The sequence below is a fragment of the Ahaetulla prasina genome, chromosome 9 (assembly GCF_028640845.1).
Source record: "Ahaetulla prasina isolate Xishuangbanna chromosome 9, ASM2864084v1, whole genome shotgun sequence".
Lineage (NCBI taxonomy): Eukaryota > Metazoa > Chordata > Lepidosauria > Squamata > Colubridae > Ahaetulla > Ahaetulla prasina.
Window position 1 is genome coordinate 29,752,383 of NC_080547.1, and position 15,511 is coordinate 29,767,893.

Consider the following 15,511-nt stretch of genomic DNA (forward strand, 5'->3'; position numbering starts at 1 on the left):
AGCAATACTTTCAAAAGAACAAGGCAATTTTTCTAGCATTCACCAGGAGAAGTTTGTAATCAGTGCTATTTGCTTTATATTTCTTTCTGCCATGAAAAAAGCAACAGTGATAGCCATTGATCACTAGCACCAATGTCCACTGACTTGTCAACTTGCAAAGCAAAGATTATTGTTTATTTTTCTTGGTCACCTTCCATTGTCCACCTGATATTTTTAAATCTATTTACTCATGGGTGTAGTAATCCCAATCCTTCAGGAGGTCAGTTACTTCCAAATGCAACTTCAGTTGTCGTTCTTTGGAATCCCTAATTAGTAAAGCTGAATTTACAGAACAGTTAAGTACTATGTAGATGTTAAGAATTAGGGGGGAGGAGGAGGAGGAGGAGGAGGTGGAGGAGGAAAACATTTTCAAAGGCTTCTTGACATTGCCTGGATTGATAAATATTATAAACTTGGGTAAACTAGTATATTGGCAATTTAGCATTACTTGAAGAATTTCTTCAGGTACTTGCTCTGAGTACATGGCCAGGATAGCTTCAGCAGAACATAGGTTGTTGACCTGAAGGAAAGAAGAAATCCCCTCTTAATAATTTTCATTTCAGAAAACACATCAAGCATGCACAGTTTGAGACGTTCAGATGAAGCTATAGTACATTCACGATCCCTTGGAATTCTCTCCTTCTTGGATTTTTTCCCCAGGTAAGAGAGTTAAACAGAGTTCTCCTTATATTACAAATCCATTTTTTAGCTAGATTCCCAGGTAATTTGGGAATAAAACAAGAGAAATAGATTTTTGCTTCTCTTTATATCTTAGAAGTTGTTTAGGTATTTATCTTTGATGGTTAAAAAGGGCTAAAGATTATGGCCAGTTTTTCACTAGTAATGGAAATTAATTTGAAAATAATATGCCATGTTTCAAACAGCATCCAAATCTGTATTCAAACCTAACTAATAAGGAGCTTCTCACCCCCTTCTAGCCAGATCCTCCATGTTCAGTGATTTATTTAGTGGGAGTAACTATCTTAAAACACAAATTTCCATGCATAATGGTGCTATGGATTAAGTTTAGAACAACTGCAAACACCAAGGAACTCATTCATCTTCTGCCATAGCTGTATCTTTGTCTAGTAATTGTGTGTGAGATATCAAGCACATACAGCCAGGAGAAAGAAAAAATTAGAAGCATACCATATTTGTGCGGTTTGGGACCATGATGAACATTTTTATGCTGTTGTAGGCTTCAAAGAATAAAGCAGTTATTTAAAATGAGCAACGTTGGCCCTCTTCCTCCTCTTCTCATTCTCTTCCTCTCCCTTCCCCTTTCTCCTTCTCCTCCTCCTTTATAAGCTTCTTTCAATATTTACACTACAGTTTCCAGATGTTCCTATCTCAAAATTGTGGGAAACTGGTGCCAATTTTCAACAATTAAATTGCTAACATTCAACTGTAATGACCAAGGAGTGATATGGGAACCACACAAATGGATAGGGGACTATTGTTTCCTTACTCTTGTTTTAGCACTGTTTGAAATCCCCCTCTCTCAGCTGCTGTTTGACCAAGGGGAAAAATAGGTTGTCCATAGCCATTTGTTGACAACCATTTTTGTCTGGGGGACACATTAGATTAGAAACTTACCCTAAAAGGCATGAAAAAAAATATCCATACTATTGCATTATGTGGATTTCACCAAAAACAGAATCATTAAGTTTATAACACCCCTCCCATTTCTGCCCATAACATAATCTGAAGCAAAAAGGAAGGAGAGGAAACCCCTTTCTCAACCTGCTGAAATATCATTATTAAAATGTGCATGAAAAGTCAATTATGCCTGAGGGAGGTATTTAAGAGAAGCAAGTTTCCATACTGTTGGATTACACCTTGGGGATTACAAAGTCTGCTGAATTCTTTGCAGCTGTTTAACTTAAAAGTGGAGCAGACTTGCATAGTCAGATATTCTATAGCCCTCACAAGAAGAGAATAGATATGGTGGGAAAACATTGTTCCTTTGACCATTGGAAGCTAACCCCGGCCATCAGATGAGGCAGTTCTACAGGAAAGGAGATGACTCCAAGGCCTGGTACTGTCCTATCATGGTTACTAGACATGATATTAATGATTTGGAACTTTGTAGGATTTTAAACTGTTTACATAAATGTTGGTGATTCTATACTAATTTGGAGAAGATTAGATAGATAGATAGATAGATAGATAGATAGATAGATAGATAGATAGATAGATAGATAGATAGATAGATAGATAGGCAGGCAGGCAGGCAGGCAGGCAGGCAGATGCAGAGAATGGAGCTGGAAAGCAGGTTTGTGAAGGCATTGTGACTGCTCTGGGATGAGGTGGGGGTACAATGCCAAATCCTAACCTCCACCCCACCCCAGAGCAATCACAATGCCAAATCCTAGCCATAAGCCCTGGTGCTTATTTTGGTGACCAAAAAAATTCTTAAGACTGGGTCTTATTTTCAGGGAAATATGGTAGATAGATAGGCAGGTAGGTAGATAGAGAGAGAGAGATAGATAGATAGATAGATAGATAGATAGATAGATAGATAGATAGATAGATAGATAGATAGATAGATAGATAGACAGACAGACAGACAGACAGACAGACAGACAGACAGACAGACAGACAGACAGACAGACAGATAGAATGAATAGATGGGATTCAACCAGTTTTTACCGGTTCAGGCAAATTGGTTGTTAAATTACACACACACACCATTATCAAAGTGGATCCTGGGTGCTGTGCTGCGCTGCAGTAGAGAAATGGGCAATGGAGTGGCTGGTGGGAGGGAAGGAGAAGGCCGCTTTCCCTCTTTCTTCTCCCTGCTCTTCTTCCTTCTCTCATGCCAGCCACTCCATTTCCTGTTTCTCCGTTGTAGTGCAGCGCCCAGGATCCACTTTGATAGTGTGTTTTTGGGTGGTAGTAATATAGCAACCAATTCACCCAGGGTCAGGTTGGCTGTCGTGGGAGGCTCATCCCGCATGTGTGGTTGAGCTGGAGGATGGGATTGACCACACCTCCCAAGATGGCCAACCTGACCAGTTGTTAAATTATTTGAATCCCACCACTGGATGGATGGATGGATGATTGGATAGATGATAGATAGATAGATAGATAGATAGATAGATAGATAGATAGATAGATAGATAGATAGATAGATAGATAGATAATTCAGCATGCAGTTGGACCTTCTTACACCGAAGCTGCAGTTTTACTCATATTTATCTGAAAATTGTTGAATGCAGCAGAACATCTCAGTAAATCACCATAGGATTCATCATCTCCTGCAATCTCTTCCTTTTCTTCCGTTTGTTCTCTCTTTTCTTCCTAAAATTCACTCTTATCTAAATCAGCAGTTCCTGGGGTTTTCTTTTTTATGGGTTTCTGCACCACATAAGTTTTTGAAGAGCATCGTTTTAATTCAGCATCTGCCTGCCGAGTGCCTGGAGGTACTATCACATATTTGTGCCTGATTGTCTAGCAGATACCAACATTATTATTTTTAATTAAAATGCTCAAAAACTCACAAGTTTTATAAGATTTTTGTGCCCCTGCCAAAAATCTGGCAAAACTATGGGAAAAAGTATAGAATGTTTTTCTCTCTCCCTCTCCCCCTTTCTGTTTCTCTCTCTTTGTGGAATAGTTTATTCCACATGTCAAAGCAGGATGGTTCTTTTATAACCAAAATTACCATAACTCTTGTTTTGTTTTATAAGGATGGCCACTTTATTTCTAAATTTAGTTAATCTCCTTTTGGTGACACCATTAAGTTTTCCAGATTTCTTTTGGTTATGTTTCACCTTAGATGGTGGGATTGTCATTTGATGCACAAGGACATAAAATGGGTGCAGAAATACTTTCTCTCTCTCAAGTTAAAAAGCTTCCAACCCAACTTCTGCCAATGTAAAATAAGATTAAAACAACTTAGATGAAAGAGAAAATGGATTCTTGGTTGTTTCTAAACAGAACCTCCACCCAAATTTGTGTTCCTTCTTAATTGAAATTTATCTAACATCTGGATAATTATTCCTAAGTACCTGTTGATTGTCAAGGTGTGTCAGTCTTTCATAAATCCCTAGTTCTTAAGATTTTATTCTTTGATGCTATCCATCACATCCAGGTCCAAGGGCAAGTGGGGCGTGGGATGAGTTTGGGTAGGAGTGAGACTAGAACTAAGCACTTTGCCTTCCCTTAATGCGGCAGAATGCAATGCATTCTTTATGAATGTGAAGGGGAGGCTGTGCCGAAGTCTACAGAAAGGTCACTGATATTTTTGGAGTGATAAATCACAAAAGAGAAGGAAGATTTGCATTTTGGCTGTATAACATTCAGGGATGGATTAGAGAGAGCAGGGGAAGAATTCTTTGAAGTAATATTTCTTCGCTGACTTGTTTTATTAGCTCACTTTTAACATGTTACATTATTGCTTATAGAATTTCATTTACTTGGATTGGCAGCTTGATAAATATGTCTATTGGCAATGATTTGGATTGCTCTGGGCATTAATATTATTAAAACCTGTCACAGGGAAATGTCTGAAAGATGACTTACTGTAAAGATTACAGCACAAAATAAATCACACAGTGGTATTTGTTACCGTTTATGGCCTCTTGGAGCCGAGTCAATCCCTTTTTATGTTGCATTATTTTTCAAGTTTTTATAGCTTTACATTATATATTGCTGTCAGAAATGAACAGATGGGGTGTCAAACATGAGCTTTTTGAATAATTCCCACCCTTGGGTTATTTGTGTGAAGGACAAGTGTAAAACTCTGTTCTCCAGAAAGGGAAGGGAACTAACAGACAGGGTTAGTTAATGTGTTGTGACATTACAGAAAGCCTATACACACACACACACACACACACACACACACACACACACACACACGGAGGGAGAGAGGGAGGGAGGGAGGGAGAGGGAGAGACTTTTTTTATCAGCTTACACAAGATGACTCTAGCATCTGACCACCTTTTATTTCACAATGGGACCTGAGAAAATTCTAGCTGCCTATATTCTAGCGATGGTGGACCCATGCAAGATAAATAGACTGCAAGAGAGACCTCAGCTGGAATGTCAGAGAATTTCTTTGTGGACTGTCTCTCCCCAGATGGAGAGACAGGAAAATGTGTCTTCCGTATAATGAAGATCTTTCACGGGACTATTCCAGATGAGTGAAGACAGGATTGGTTTCTCTCATGAATGTCTGTAGGAATGCAATCATGGGTGTCTTTTCTTCAATCATTTGTGAATTTGGGGCTGCTTTGTTGAGAAACGGGTCTGGGAGGGAAAGGAAATGACTTCAATTTAGTAAGCAAAAGAGCAAATTAAGTAATGCTCACAAATCTTATTACTTGAGATGTACCTTGAAGCATGGGAAATTGACATATGAAGAAGATTTGTCAATCAGTGCTGCATGATGTTTACAGGATGTGGTGATGTATAATTGATTCAGTGCCAATAGACTTTCCCACCCACCCACCCAACCCCCCTGCCCAGAATGGGACTATAGAAGCCATCTTCACTTTGATTCTTTTTAGATTATGGAATCATTTTCCTATCTTTTAAAATGTAACATCTTGGAAAATCTTTGCATTTCTTTTTGACTTATATCTTGAAGCAGGATGGGCAAACCAAAACTCACATAATACCTCCAAACTGTCTGTCTGTCTACCATCTATCTATCTATCTATCTATCTATCTATCTATCTATCTATCTATCTATCTATCTATCTATCTATCATCTTTCTTTTTTTCAGAGAGAGAGGGGTGCAAAGCATGGTTGAATAACAGAAAGACAATATGCACTCATAAACATAACAGAATATTGCTTTGCTTTATTATATTCCTTTTTTTTCCCATCACAGAAATATTTTCTTGCATTGTGTCCCCATGTACCATAATTTTTTGCAGAGGGAAAAAGAGAATTCTGACCTTGGCCACAAAAGAAAAAAAAAAGGCACTTTGTCAACACTGGTTTTAGAAAATACAACAGGAGAGAGGAATATATATATATATATATATATATATATATATATATATATATATATATATATATATATATATATATATATATATATATATTTGTTTTCTGAGGTTTTCGGTGTTTGTATGTAGGTCTTTGGTTATTCGGGTTTTCTCCGCGTAAAATTGGAAGTGTCTTGGCGGCGTTTGACGAAGTCTCATTCGTCATCTTCAGGCTTCAACCGTGCTTCTGGGAGCAATGTGTGATTGCAGCTGTTTCTTCCTTTTAACTGCTAGTGGGGTTTGAACTGATTGGGTGGGAGCTTGGCTGTGCTCTGATTGGATGTGGGTTTTTGTGCTCTGATTGGCTGGGGTGTGTCCTGTTTGGGTGGGGGCTTGGTTGTGCTCAAATTAGTCTGAGTTGCAGGGGATTTGAGCTGGTGAGCTGCACTGCTGCTGTTTGGCTTCGTGTTCGTGGTGGTGCTACATCTTCGTAGTGGGTGTCAGTCTGCTGCATGTATGGATTGGAGGGTTTGAAATGGCTAATGTTGCAGCTGCGGTCTGGCTTCTGGTCCTTGGTCGTGCTTCCTGATCAGTGTGGGTTTGGGTGTGCTTTCTGGGTGGATGTGTGGTGGTGACATCCTGTGTGGACCTCGTGAGTGTGGGTCTGGTATCATTCCTCGTCAAAACTGAACACTTGTCAACAGAATAATCAGAGTAGCCACCAGATAGAAAAACGCCCACACAGCATGAACAAACGAGATGATACCTCCCGCCTACCAGCCATTTGAAACCCGCTGATTGACAAACGTGTCCCTAACACGAGGAATGACACCAGACCCACACCACGAGGTCCACACAGGATGCCACCACCACACATCCACCCAGAAAGCACACCCAAACCCACACTGATCAGGAAGCACCACCAAGGACCAGAAGCCAGACCGCAGCTGCAACATTAGCCATTTCAAACTCCTCCAATCCATACATGCAGCAGACTGACACCCACTACGAAGATGTAGCACGACCACGAACACGAAGCCAAACAGCAGCAGTGCAGCTCACCAGCTCAGATCCCCCTGCAACTCAGACTAATTTGAGCACAACCAAGCCCCCACCCAAAAGGACACACCCCAGCCAATCAGAGCACAAAAATATATATATATATATATATATATATATATATATATATATATATATATATATATATTGTTTTCTGAGGTTTTCGGTGTTTGTATGTAGGTCTTTGGTTATTGGGTTTCTCCTGCGTAAAATTGGAAGTGTCTTGGCGGCGTTTGACGAAGTCTCATTCATCATCTTCAGGCTTCAGCCGTGCTTCTGGGAGCAATGTGTGAGCAATCCTTCTGGGAGCAAAGGAAGAAACAGCTGCAATCACATTGCTCCCAGAAGCACGGCTGAAGCCTGAAGATGATGAATGAGACTTCGTCAAACGTAGACACTTCCAATATATACATATATATATATATATATATACACACACACACACACACACACACACACACACGTACATGGGATGTTCACATATTTATCAATCAGTGTTCCCTAAATGTGTTATCCATATATCCAGATAGAATTTCCTTGTATACTACTCTGGGAAAAAGTTGATTATCTGAATTTACTCAGTCTAATCCAGATGCATAAAGATGTTAGCTAATTATTAGTTCTGCACTTGTGCAAATCTGCCTATTTATAATATGGCCAGTTCCTAATTCTGTGTTGAGGATGTGGAAAATGACAGACCCCTCCTGGCAATGCTTACTTTATATTTTAATAACCCAGAGTAATTCTAACAATTACACACATATCATAAATCATATCATAATGGCCCTTATTGAATTACTGATTGGGGACTCAAGTTTAAAGAGATTGAAGGAGGATTAAGAAGGAAATTAAGGTTCTAAGAAACACAAACTGGAAGTTATGTTGGGGAAAAAAATCTCTCCCTTTACAGGAAAAAATCTTGAACATTTTAGCAGGTTTTGCAAAATAACATAAAATGTAATAACATCAACAGTATCCATCCTTCCATCCTTCTGAGGTCAGTAAAATGAGGACCCAGATTGTTGGGGGCAATATGCTGACTCTGTAAACGCTTAGCAAGGGCTGGAAAATACTATTGCTAATGCTAACTGGACTTTATTTTCCCTTGAAAACATACTGCTTCTCATCCAAGAAGCTTCTTGAGTTCTGACTGAATGGTGGCGAATGAAATGATTGGTCAGAACTTAAAAAGCTTCTTGGATGAGAAACAAAATGTCTTCAAGTGAAAAGAAAGAAAATCCAGTTGTCTTTTGAAAAAGCACCTTTGGGATATCTAAAATATCCCCGACTCATCAGGAACCTGACTCATCAAGATCTAGTGTATCTTACATGCCTTCTTTGTTTTATTTCCTTATTATGAATGTTTTCCCTATGTTTAATGACAAAAATGCAATCTACCTCATAAAAGACACTTTTGAGTAATGCTGTACAGAATTCAGTTCCTACCTGCTTATTAACTTAAGCATTCATTCCTCTAAAGTATTGTATAAAATCAGCAAGTATTAGGGAAGGAGGCATTCAAAAATAGATAGTAGTGTCATACCTTGTTAAAAAGAAACTTGAAGCAATTATGCAAATTGGCCTATTGTAAAAAGATAGATCGACATTAATATGACAACTCATTTTTCCTGGTCAAGTTTTTCCTGCACCCACCTTTTAATGATTTTCCACTATGACTTGGGAGGAAGTCAAAATATCTGAATTTTTATCACACTTATACTGTATGCATTGGATATTCATTGACCCACAAATTCTTTTAGGTAACCTTCCCTATCATTTATTTTCCTCCCATCTGTGTGATGTGTTTCATGTAAGGCAATTTGCTTAGGACTTCATTTGTAGGATGTTGTATTGAGCAAAGAAGAATTCTATTTCTAATCCCAAATGGCATATCCTATGCTTCCCCAATCCAGTCATCACTATTAAGCCTAATTAAAATCAATTAGATACATATACATGAGCAGTTGCATATGTATAAAGAATCCATGCAATGAGAATCTATACAAAATTTATATCAAAGTCATTCATGCAAGTAACATGTGAGTCAGGTGCATACATGTATATGGAAGAAATAATAATTACCTAACTTCCAATATATTTGTCTTTATGGTTCTCTGTGCTTCTACCCTGGTTCCTCTGGTACATTTTGCATCAATCATTATAGCTTAATTTGGATTGAGTAGTGTGGTGGTCTTAGACTTCCACTTGGAAGGTTAAGAGTTCAATCCTAAGTAGTGGCAAACTCTTCATAGGGCATCTGGCCTAATACACAGCTCCATCTAGTTGCCTTGATTCTACCTTGAAAAGGGACCACAGATCATAAAAAGGAAGTTATTACAGCTTAATTTGATATTATACACATTGTGGAGAGATTAAAAGTAGCTAGAGGATAGGGCCTGGTTTGCTGGCTGTATCCCCTATATCTACTCTCTCTTGCATGGAACAAACAAAATTAAAGCAGAACTGGGGAACTTCCTATGTATTGGGACAAATGTTTGAATTACCAAGAGTCACAGTAGACAGAGAGTAAGTAATGTAAGTAATTTCAGTCATGATTATCTAACTTGTTTCTCTCTTGGGATCTGGAAAAACATAAGTTTTTTCCTCCCTCTTTCTATTAGCTTTAGCATATTTTAATGTATAAACTTTATTTTGTGGCTGTTTCCATCTCAAAATATCAGAATACATTTTTGCAATTTTTTTTAGGAGAAAAAATTGTGGGAGATTGTTTCACAATGATAAAAAAGTGTATTTGTGGTTCTGTGACTTCAGCTTGCACACCCATAATGGAAAGAAAAGTGAGCTTAGATGTATCTGAATCATTTGACATAATCCATTATTCGACAGTTAGACAGACTGAAATACATATGAACACAAGTACCCTTCAAATCTGCCAGGTGGGGAAAGCAAAGGATGGAGAGAATGGGTAAGAATATGAAGAATCATAGAATGGGGGCTCACATGCACAATCTCTAACCTCTAACCAGTTTCATGCCCTCTCGTGTTTGAATTATGCTTTTGAAATCCTTCATTTGAAATGATCATGACTTGTACAATGTTAAAAGTAGATGTGCTTTGAATTAGAGGGTGGGAAGACCTGGCTCCATCCATTTATGACACCCCCAAATTATCAGAAAAAAACATGTTCTCATTAATAAAAATAAGGCAATGATCAGTCTCAGAATTTTCCCATGTGGGCATCGTAATCAAGAAAAATAAAATAGAAGGCTTCCTTGCCCTATCCAGATCCCCACCAATCTATAGACAAGCAGTACCCATAATTAAATTAACTTACTAATTAACCACTCTATTCAAGCTGATTAGCAGTGGCCACATACAATGAAGAGTTGTCAAGAATGTCTTACAGCTGACAATGTTGTCAGTGGTGATTACTGGTTGTCACAATTTCCCTTTCTGCTTTCTTAAGGGCATTAGGTTTTGTTGTTCTTAATAATGATGTTGCTTTCCTTTTCTGGAGCTTTCAATTTAAGCTCCCAATGCATCTATCTATATCTATATCTATATTTATATCTATATCTATATCTGGGAGGGACACACACACTTGACTTCAGTTGGGCAACAAATAGTAGCACATTAAAAAAAAAAAAGAATGCCAAATTAGAAAGTTGGTATACTTAGGGTTTTCATTCCAGGAATTGGAATCTATTTGATTGGCTTTTGCCTGCTACAAGGGCTGATCTACAATATTTAAAAACAGTTCCAGATTAGAAAGCTATAGAAGGCTATAGACTTTTTTTTGGGGGGAGGGGTTAATGTAGGGAGAAAGAGATGATTGCCTTACTAATTTTCTCATGTCATTCCATTTATGTTTTTTCCTCTAAGCGAATACGGGGTCTAGTTTGATGGGTGGGGAAAATCTGAAATCAACATAGTAAATTTGGGTTAGAATTTATCATATATATGTGTACCTATAATTGCTGTTGTTGGGACACATGTTGAAGTCACTGTAAAGGGTGGTGACACCACAAGAAGGGAAGCTGTAGCACTTCATTTCTTGTTCAATTTTAGTCCAATCAAGTCTTGATCAAAAAGTTGGCAATGATGAGATGATCTATAGCTTCACAATGACTATGTAGGAGATGACCAAGCTGAGCCCATGGAAGGGGTCAAACGCATAAGTGATGAGTCCCTGTGCTCCAGCAAGAGATCTAAGCAGGGGTGAAATGCTACTGGTTCAGGATAGTCACCTGAACTGGTAGTAAAAATGCTACTGGTTCACTGGAACCGGTAGAAAAAAATGCTTTAAAAAGTAAAAAAAAAGTTCCGACGATTGTGCAGCATAGCTGATTGTCAGAACTTTAAAAAAAACTTTTTATAGAATTTTTTTACTACCGGTTCAGGTGAATAGGTGTAAAAAAATGCTTTAAAAAAGGGGGAAAAAGTTTCCAACAATCAACTGTGACAATCAGCTGTGCTGTGCAATCCTTAAAACTTTTTTTAAAAAAGTTTTTAAAGCATTTTTTTGCTATCTATTGCCCAAACTTGTATTTTTGTGTAAAGTGTGATAGTTTGTTTTTGAGCTCTTTTTGACTCTGTGAAATTCCTGCTTGTTGCAGGGGCCATTTTGTGTGTGAAGTACAGCTGCTTTTGCATTGTGTATGAGTCAGTTGTGTAGCTTTTGTGTTATTTTTGTGTAAAGTATGATAGTTGGTTTTCCCTGTCATATGACTACCAAACCATGCCCACCCAGTCACATGACCATCAAGCCACAACCACCAAGCCAAACCCACAGAACCAGTAGGGAAAATTTTTGAATTTCACCACTGGATCTAAGAATAGAATAGAATAGAATAGAATTTTTATTGGCCAAGTGTGATTGGACACACAAGGAATTTGTCTTGGTGCATATGCTCTCAGTGTACATAAAAGAAAGATACGTTCATCAAGATACAACATTTACAACACAATTGATGATCAATATATCAATATAAATCATAAGGATTGCCAGCAACAAGTTATAGTCATACAGTCATAAGTGGAAAGAGATTGGTGATGGGAACTATGAAACGATTAATAGTAGTGCAGATTCAGTAAATAGTCTGACAGTGTTGAGGGAATTATTTGTTTAGCAGAGTGATGGCCTTCGGGAAAAAACTGTTCTTGTGTCTAGTTGTTCTGGTGTGCAGTGCTCTATAGCGTTGTTTTGAGGGTAGGAGTTGAAACAGTTTATGTCCAGGATGCGAGGGATCTGCAAATATTTTCACGGCCCTCTTCTTGATTCGTGCAGTATACAGGTCCTCAATGGAAGGCAAATTGGTAGCAATTATTTTTTCTGCAGTTCTAATTAAGCCCAACCCACCTTGAATACTTTCTTATTCTTGCTTATTTCCCTTGACAATTACTAGGTCAGATTCTTGTTGCAAGCATAAGCTTGCAATAAATCTTTATACTCATTTCAGCTGCTTGAATCTCCTGATTTCCCCAACATTTGACAAGCTAAAGATTACAGGTATCCTAAACATATCCTTTTCTCTGAGCAATAAAAGTTAGAATAATCTTGCAATACTTTATTTGTTTGGATCCCCCTTCTTTTTAGAATGAAATATTTAAAATGCAAAGTGTTGGTCTGCTATCTAGAATATGAAATAATCAATTATATTCTGGCTTTACTTTTTACATTATTGGACGGCATGTTTTTTCCAATCCTTCAAAACCTGCCTTCTCTTTTAAAAGAGGCATCTGTTTGTTTCCCTCATTCTTAAAATGCTATAAAACACCCTAAATTTTTAAGACTAGGTTTTTGGGTTTAGTCTAGTATTAAACCAACTCAAAGTTGTATTAGGCAAAATAAAGGTAAAGGAGTCCCTGCAGATTTCACTTCCCTATTTGTTGCAAACTATAGAGGGCATTGTTCATCTCTGCTTCAAAGCCATTGTGCCAGTGCTGTCCAAAGACATTTCCAGTCATGTGGCCAAAATGGTGTTATGGAATACTGTTACCTTTCCACTATTTATCTATTTGCATTTGCATGCTTTCAAACTGGTAAGTTGGCAGGAACTGAGGTGAGGACAGGGAGCTCATTCCATCATGTAGCGCAGGGAATTGCAGACCAGAATATTATAATAATAGAGCTGGAAGGATCCTTAGGGATCATCTAGTCCAACCTCCTGCTTGAGACCCTATACCATTTCAGACAAGTGGCTATTCAATCTCTTCTTAAAAGCCTCCAGTGATGGAGCACCCAGAACTTTTGAAGGCAAACCATTGAGAAGAAGAGTCCATTGTTAAAAGAGAGGACATTGACAGAAGATTCTTGATGCTTAAGTTTATTTGATAGATTAACTATTGCTGAAATATTGCTGCTTGTTTGATTATTAGATTTACCTGTCTGCAAGGGTTTTTCATGATAGCAGTTGAAATGCTATAAATCTTTTTTTTTAAAAGAACTATACAAACTGAGACTCTGCATGCATCTTAATTTATAGTATTTCAATTGATGGCAAGCAAAACCCTTCATTATTATAAATTGAGTGGTATTAATTCAGGGTAATGAAGTGGAAATAGAGAAAGAGATGACAGCTTCCCATAAACATAGCATTAAAGTGACATGGAAATGTTATACACATTTGTAAGTATTTGTGCATTTCATATCAAGCCTTACTACTGTAGGGTGAAATGAAAACCCATATGACATAACAGTTAAATGAGTTAGGGATACTCAAATCCAAGGCTCTCTTCAGCTCTCAAGGTCCTTAGTACTGTCATTTTGTTCAGTTTAATCCTTCTGGTGCATTTGCATAGATAAATTACTAATTAAAAACCTCACATATTGGGTGGGGGGAGAACAATATTAAAAGTGAGTATTGTGTATGCAATGGGTTTTCTATAGGGATATAGTGGGATCACCAACTAAAGGAGAGTTAAGAGGCATGCCATTATGGAGTCATTCCAGGGGAGGAAACATCATAGACCATACTAGCAAAGCCTTACCTGCTGGTTTACAAGGGAATGCAGGCAGCCTGATGAGATTCTTGTAATATATGTAACCAACAATAAAGAACTGCTTTGGTCTGTTCACAAACTTGTTCAGTTCCTTGTGCCTGCTAAGGGTAGATTCAAGCAGCTCTCATTTTGCTTGTGTCTCGCTCACTTTCCCTGCAGCAGGGTCCCTCTTATCTCTTGCCGAACGCTGAGGAATGTCCTGGCATGCCTCCAGCCCCCAGCCCTGGCACCATGCCCAGACAGGCCGAAGGGCCTGACGTGCCTCCAGCCCCCAGCCCTGGCTCCATGCCCAGGCAAACGGAGCAACTAGACCCCTCCCCCTCCCCCACAGCATGTGAGCCTGAGGAATGTGAATTGCCAACAGCTGGAGCTTGGAGAGATCCTCACTTCAGGAGAATTGATAGGTGGCATCAGCAAAAGGAAGGGAGGGGCAGGCCTGGATAAGTGCTGAGTCATGGAGCCACACCCCATGGCCTATATAAAGGAACTGCTTTCTGGCATTCTCTGAGTCAGGCAAAGTCTACCTTATATTGCTGAAGTCACTCCCTGGTCTCCTGCCTGCCTTGAGAACTTTGCTAGGACTTTGGCAGAGCTGCAGAGGCATGCCTGATACGGACTTCCCCGACCCGGCCGTCAGTGGAGGAGTGGGACACGACAGCTTACCACATACAACTTTAGATTACTCTCTGTACGTTTTGGCCAACCTTAAAAAATCAGATCCCTTTTTCCAGATTTGTCTGAAAGCTGGGACAAAGATCTAGTATTACCAGATTGCATTCTCTTTTCAACAACTCTTGATCACATTCTCTCTTCAGCAATCCTGAGAGCATATAAAAGAGTTTTAACCTATACCACAGAAATCTTTCCTCAAAATACTTCAAGACTTATGACTTCAGTAACAGAGTTGTTAATGCTTGGAATACAATACCTGACTCTGTGGTCTCTTCTCAAAGTCCCAAAATCTTCAATCAAAAACTGTCTACTATTGACCTCACCCCTTTCCTGAGAGGTCTATAAGGGGCGTGCATAAGAGTACCAACGTGCCTACCATTCCTGTCCTACTGTTTCCTTTCATTATATCCAATTTATATAGTTATTACATGTTTATACTCATATGCTGTATAGTTACTTCATGCTTATGCTTATGTATGCTGTTATGACAAATAAAATAAATTAAATTAAATCTTCCCAGCAATTGAACAGATCTTCAGGAGGCTGAAAGTCGGGATGAGATCCCTTCTTGTTGGAAGGAAATATGTTGTGCAATTTTCTACCTCAATAGTAAGAATTTGCTTAAAAGTGGGACAAATAGAAAGTCTCAATTGCAAAGGGTTGGTCATCCTTGCTATGAAAAATCTAATAGACATAATTAAAGTAGGATGGGGAGACAGAGCAAAATTTTAAAGAGGGTTTTTTAAACATAATTTTGTATGAGATTTTGTCCCTGCATTCTTCCCCCAAGTTTTTGAAATAGAATCTGACTTTCACTCTAAATAAGTATATCCAAAAA

General features: G+C 38.5%; 1 protein-coding gene across 1 annotated transcript in view; it reads left to right on the top strand.

Moving 5' to 3' along the window:
• The window catches only part of KCNU1 (potassium calcium-activated channel subfamily U member 1), a 117,035-nt gene that overhangs the window by 56,473 nt on the left and 45,051 nt on the right, over nucleotides 1-15,511 (top strand). The window contains 1 exon segment of the mRNA XM_058193984.1: nucleotides 603-699. Within this exon segment, the coding sequence (XP_058049967.1) occupies nucleotides 603-699 (97 nt within the window).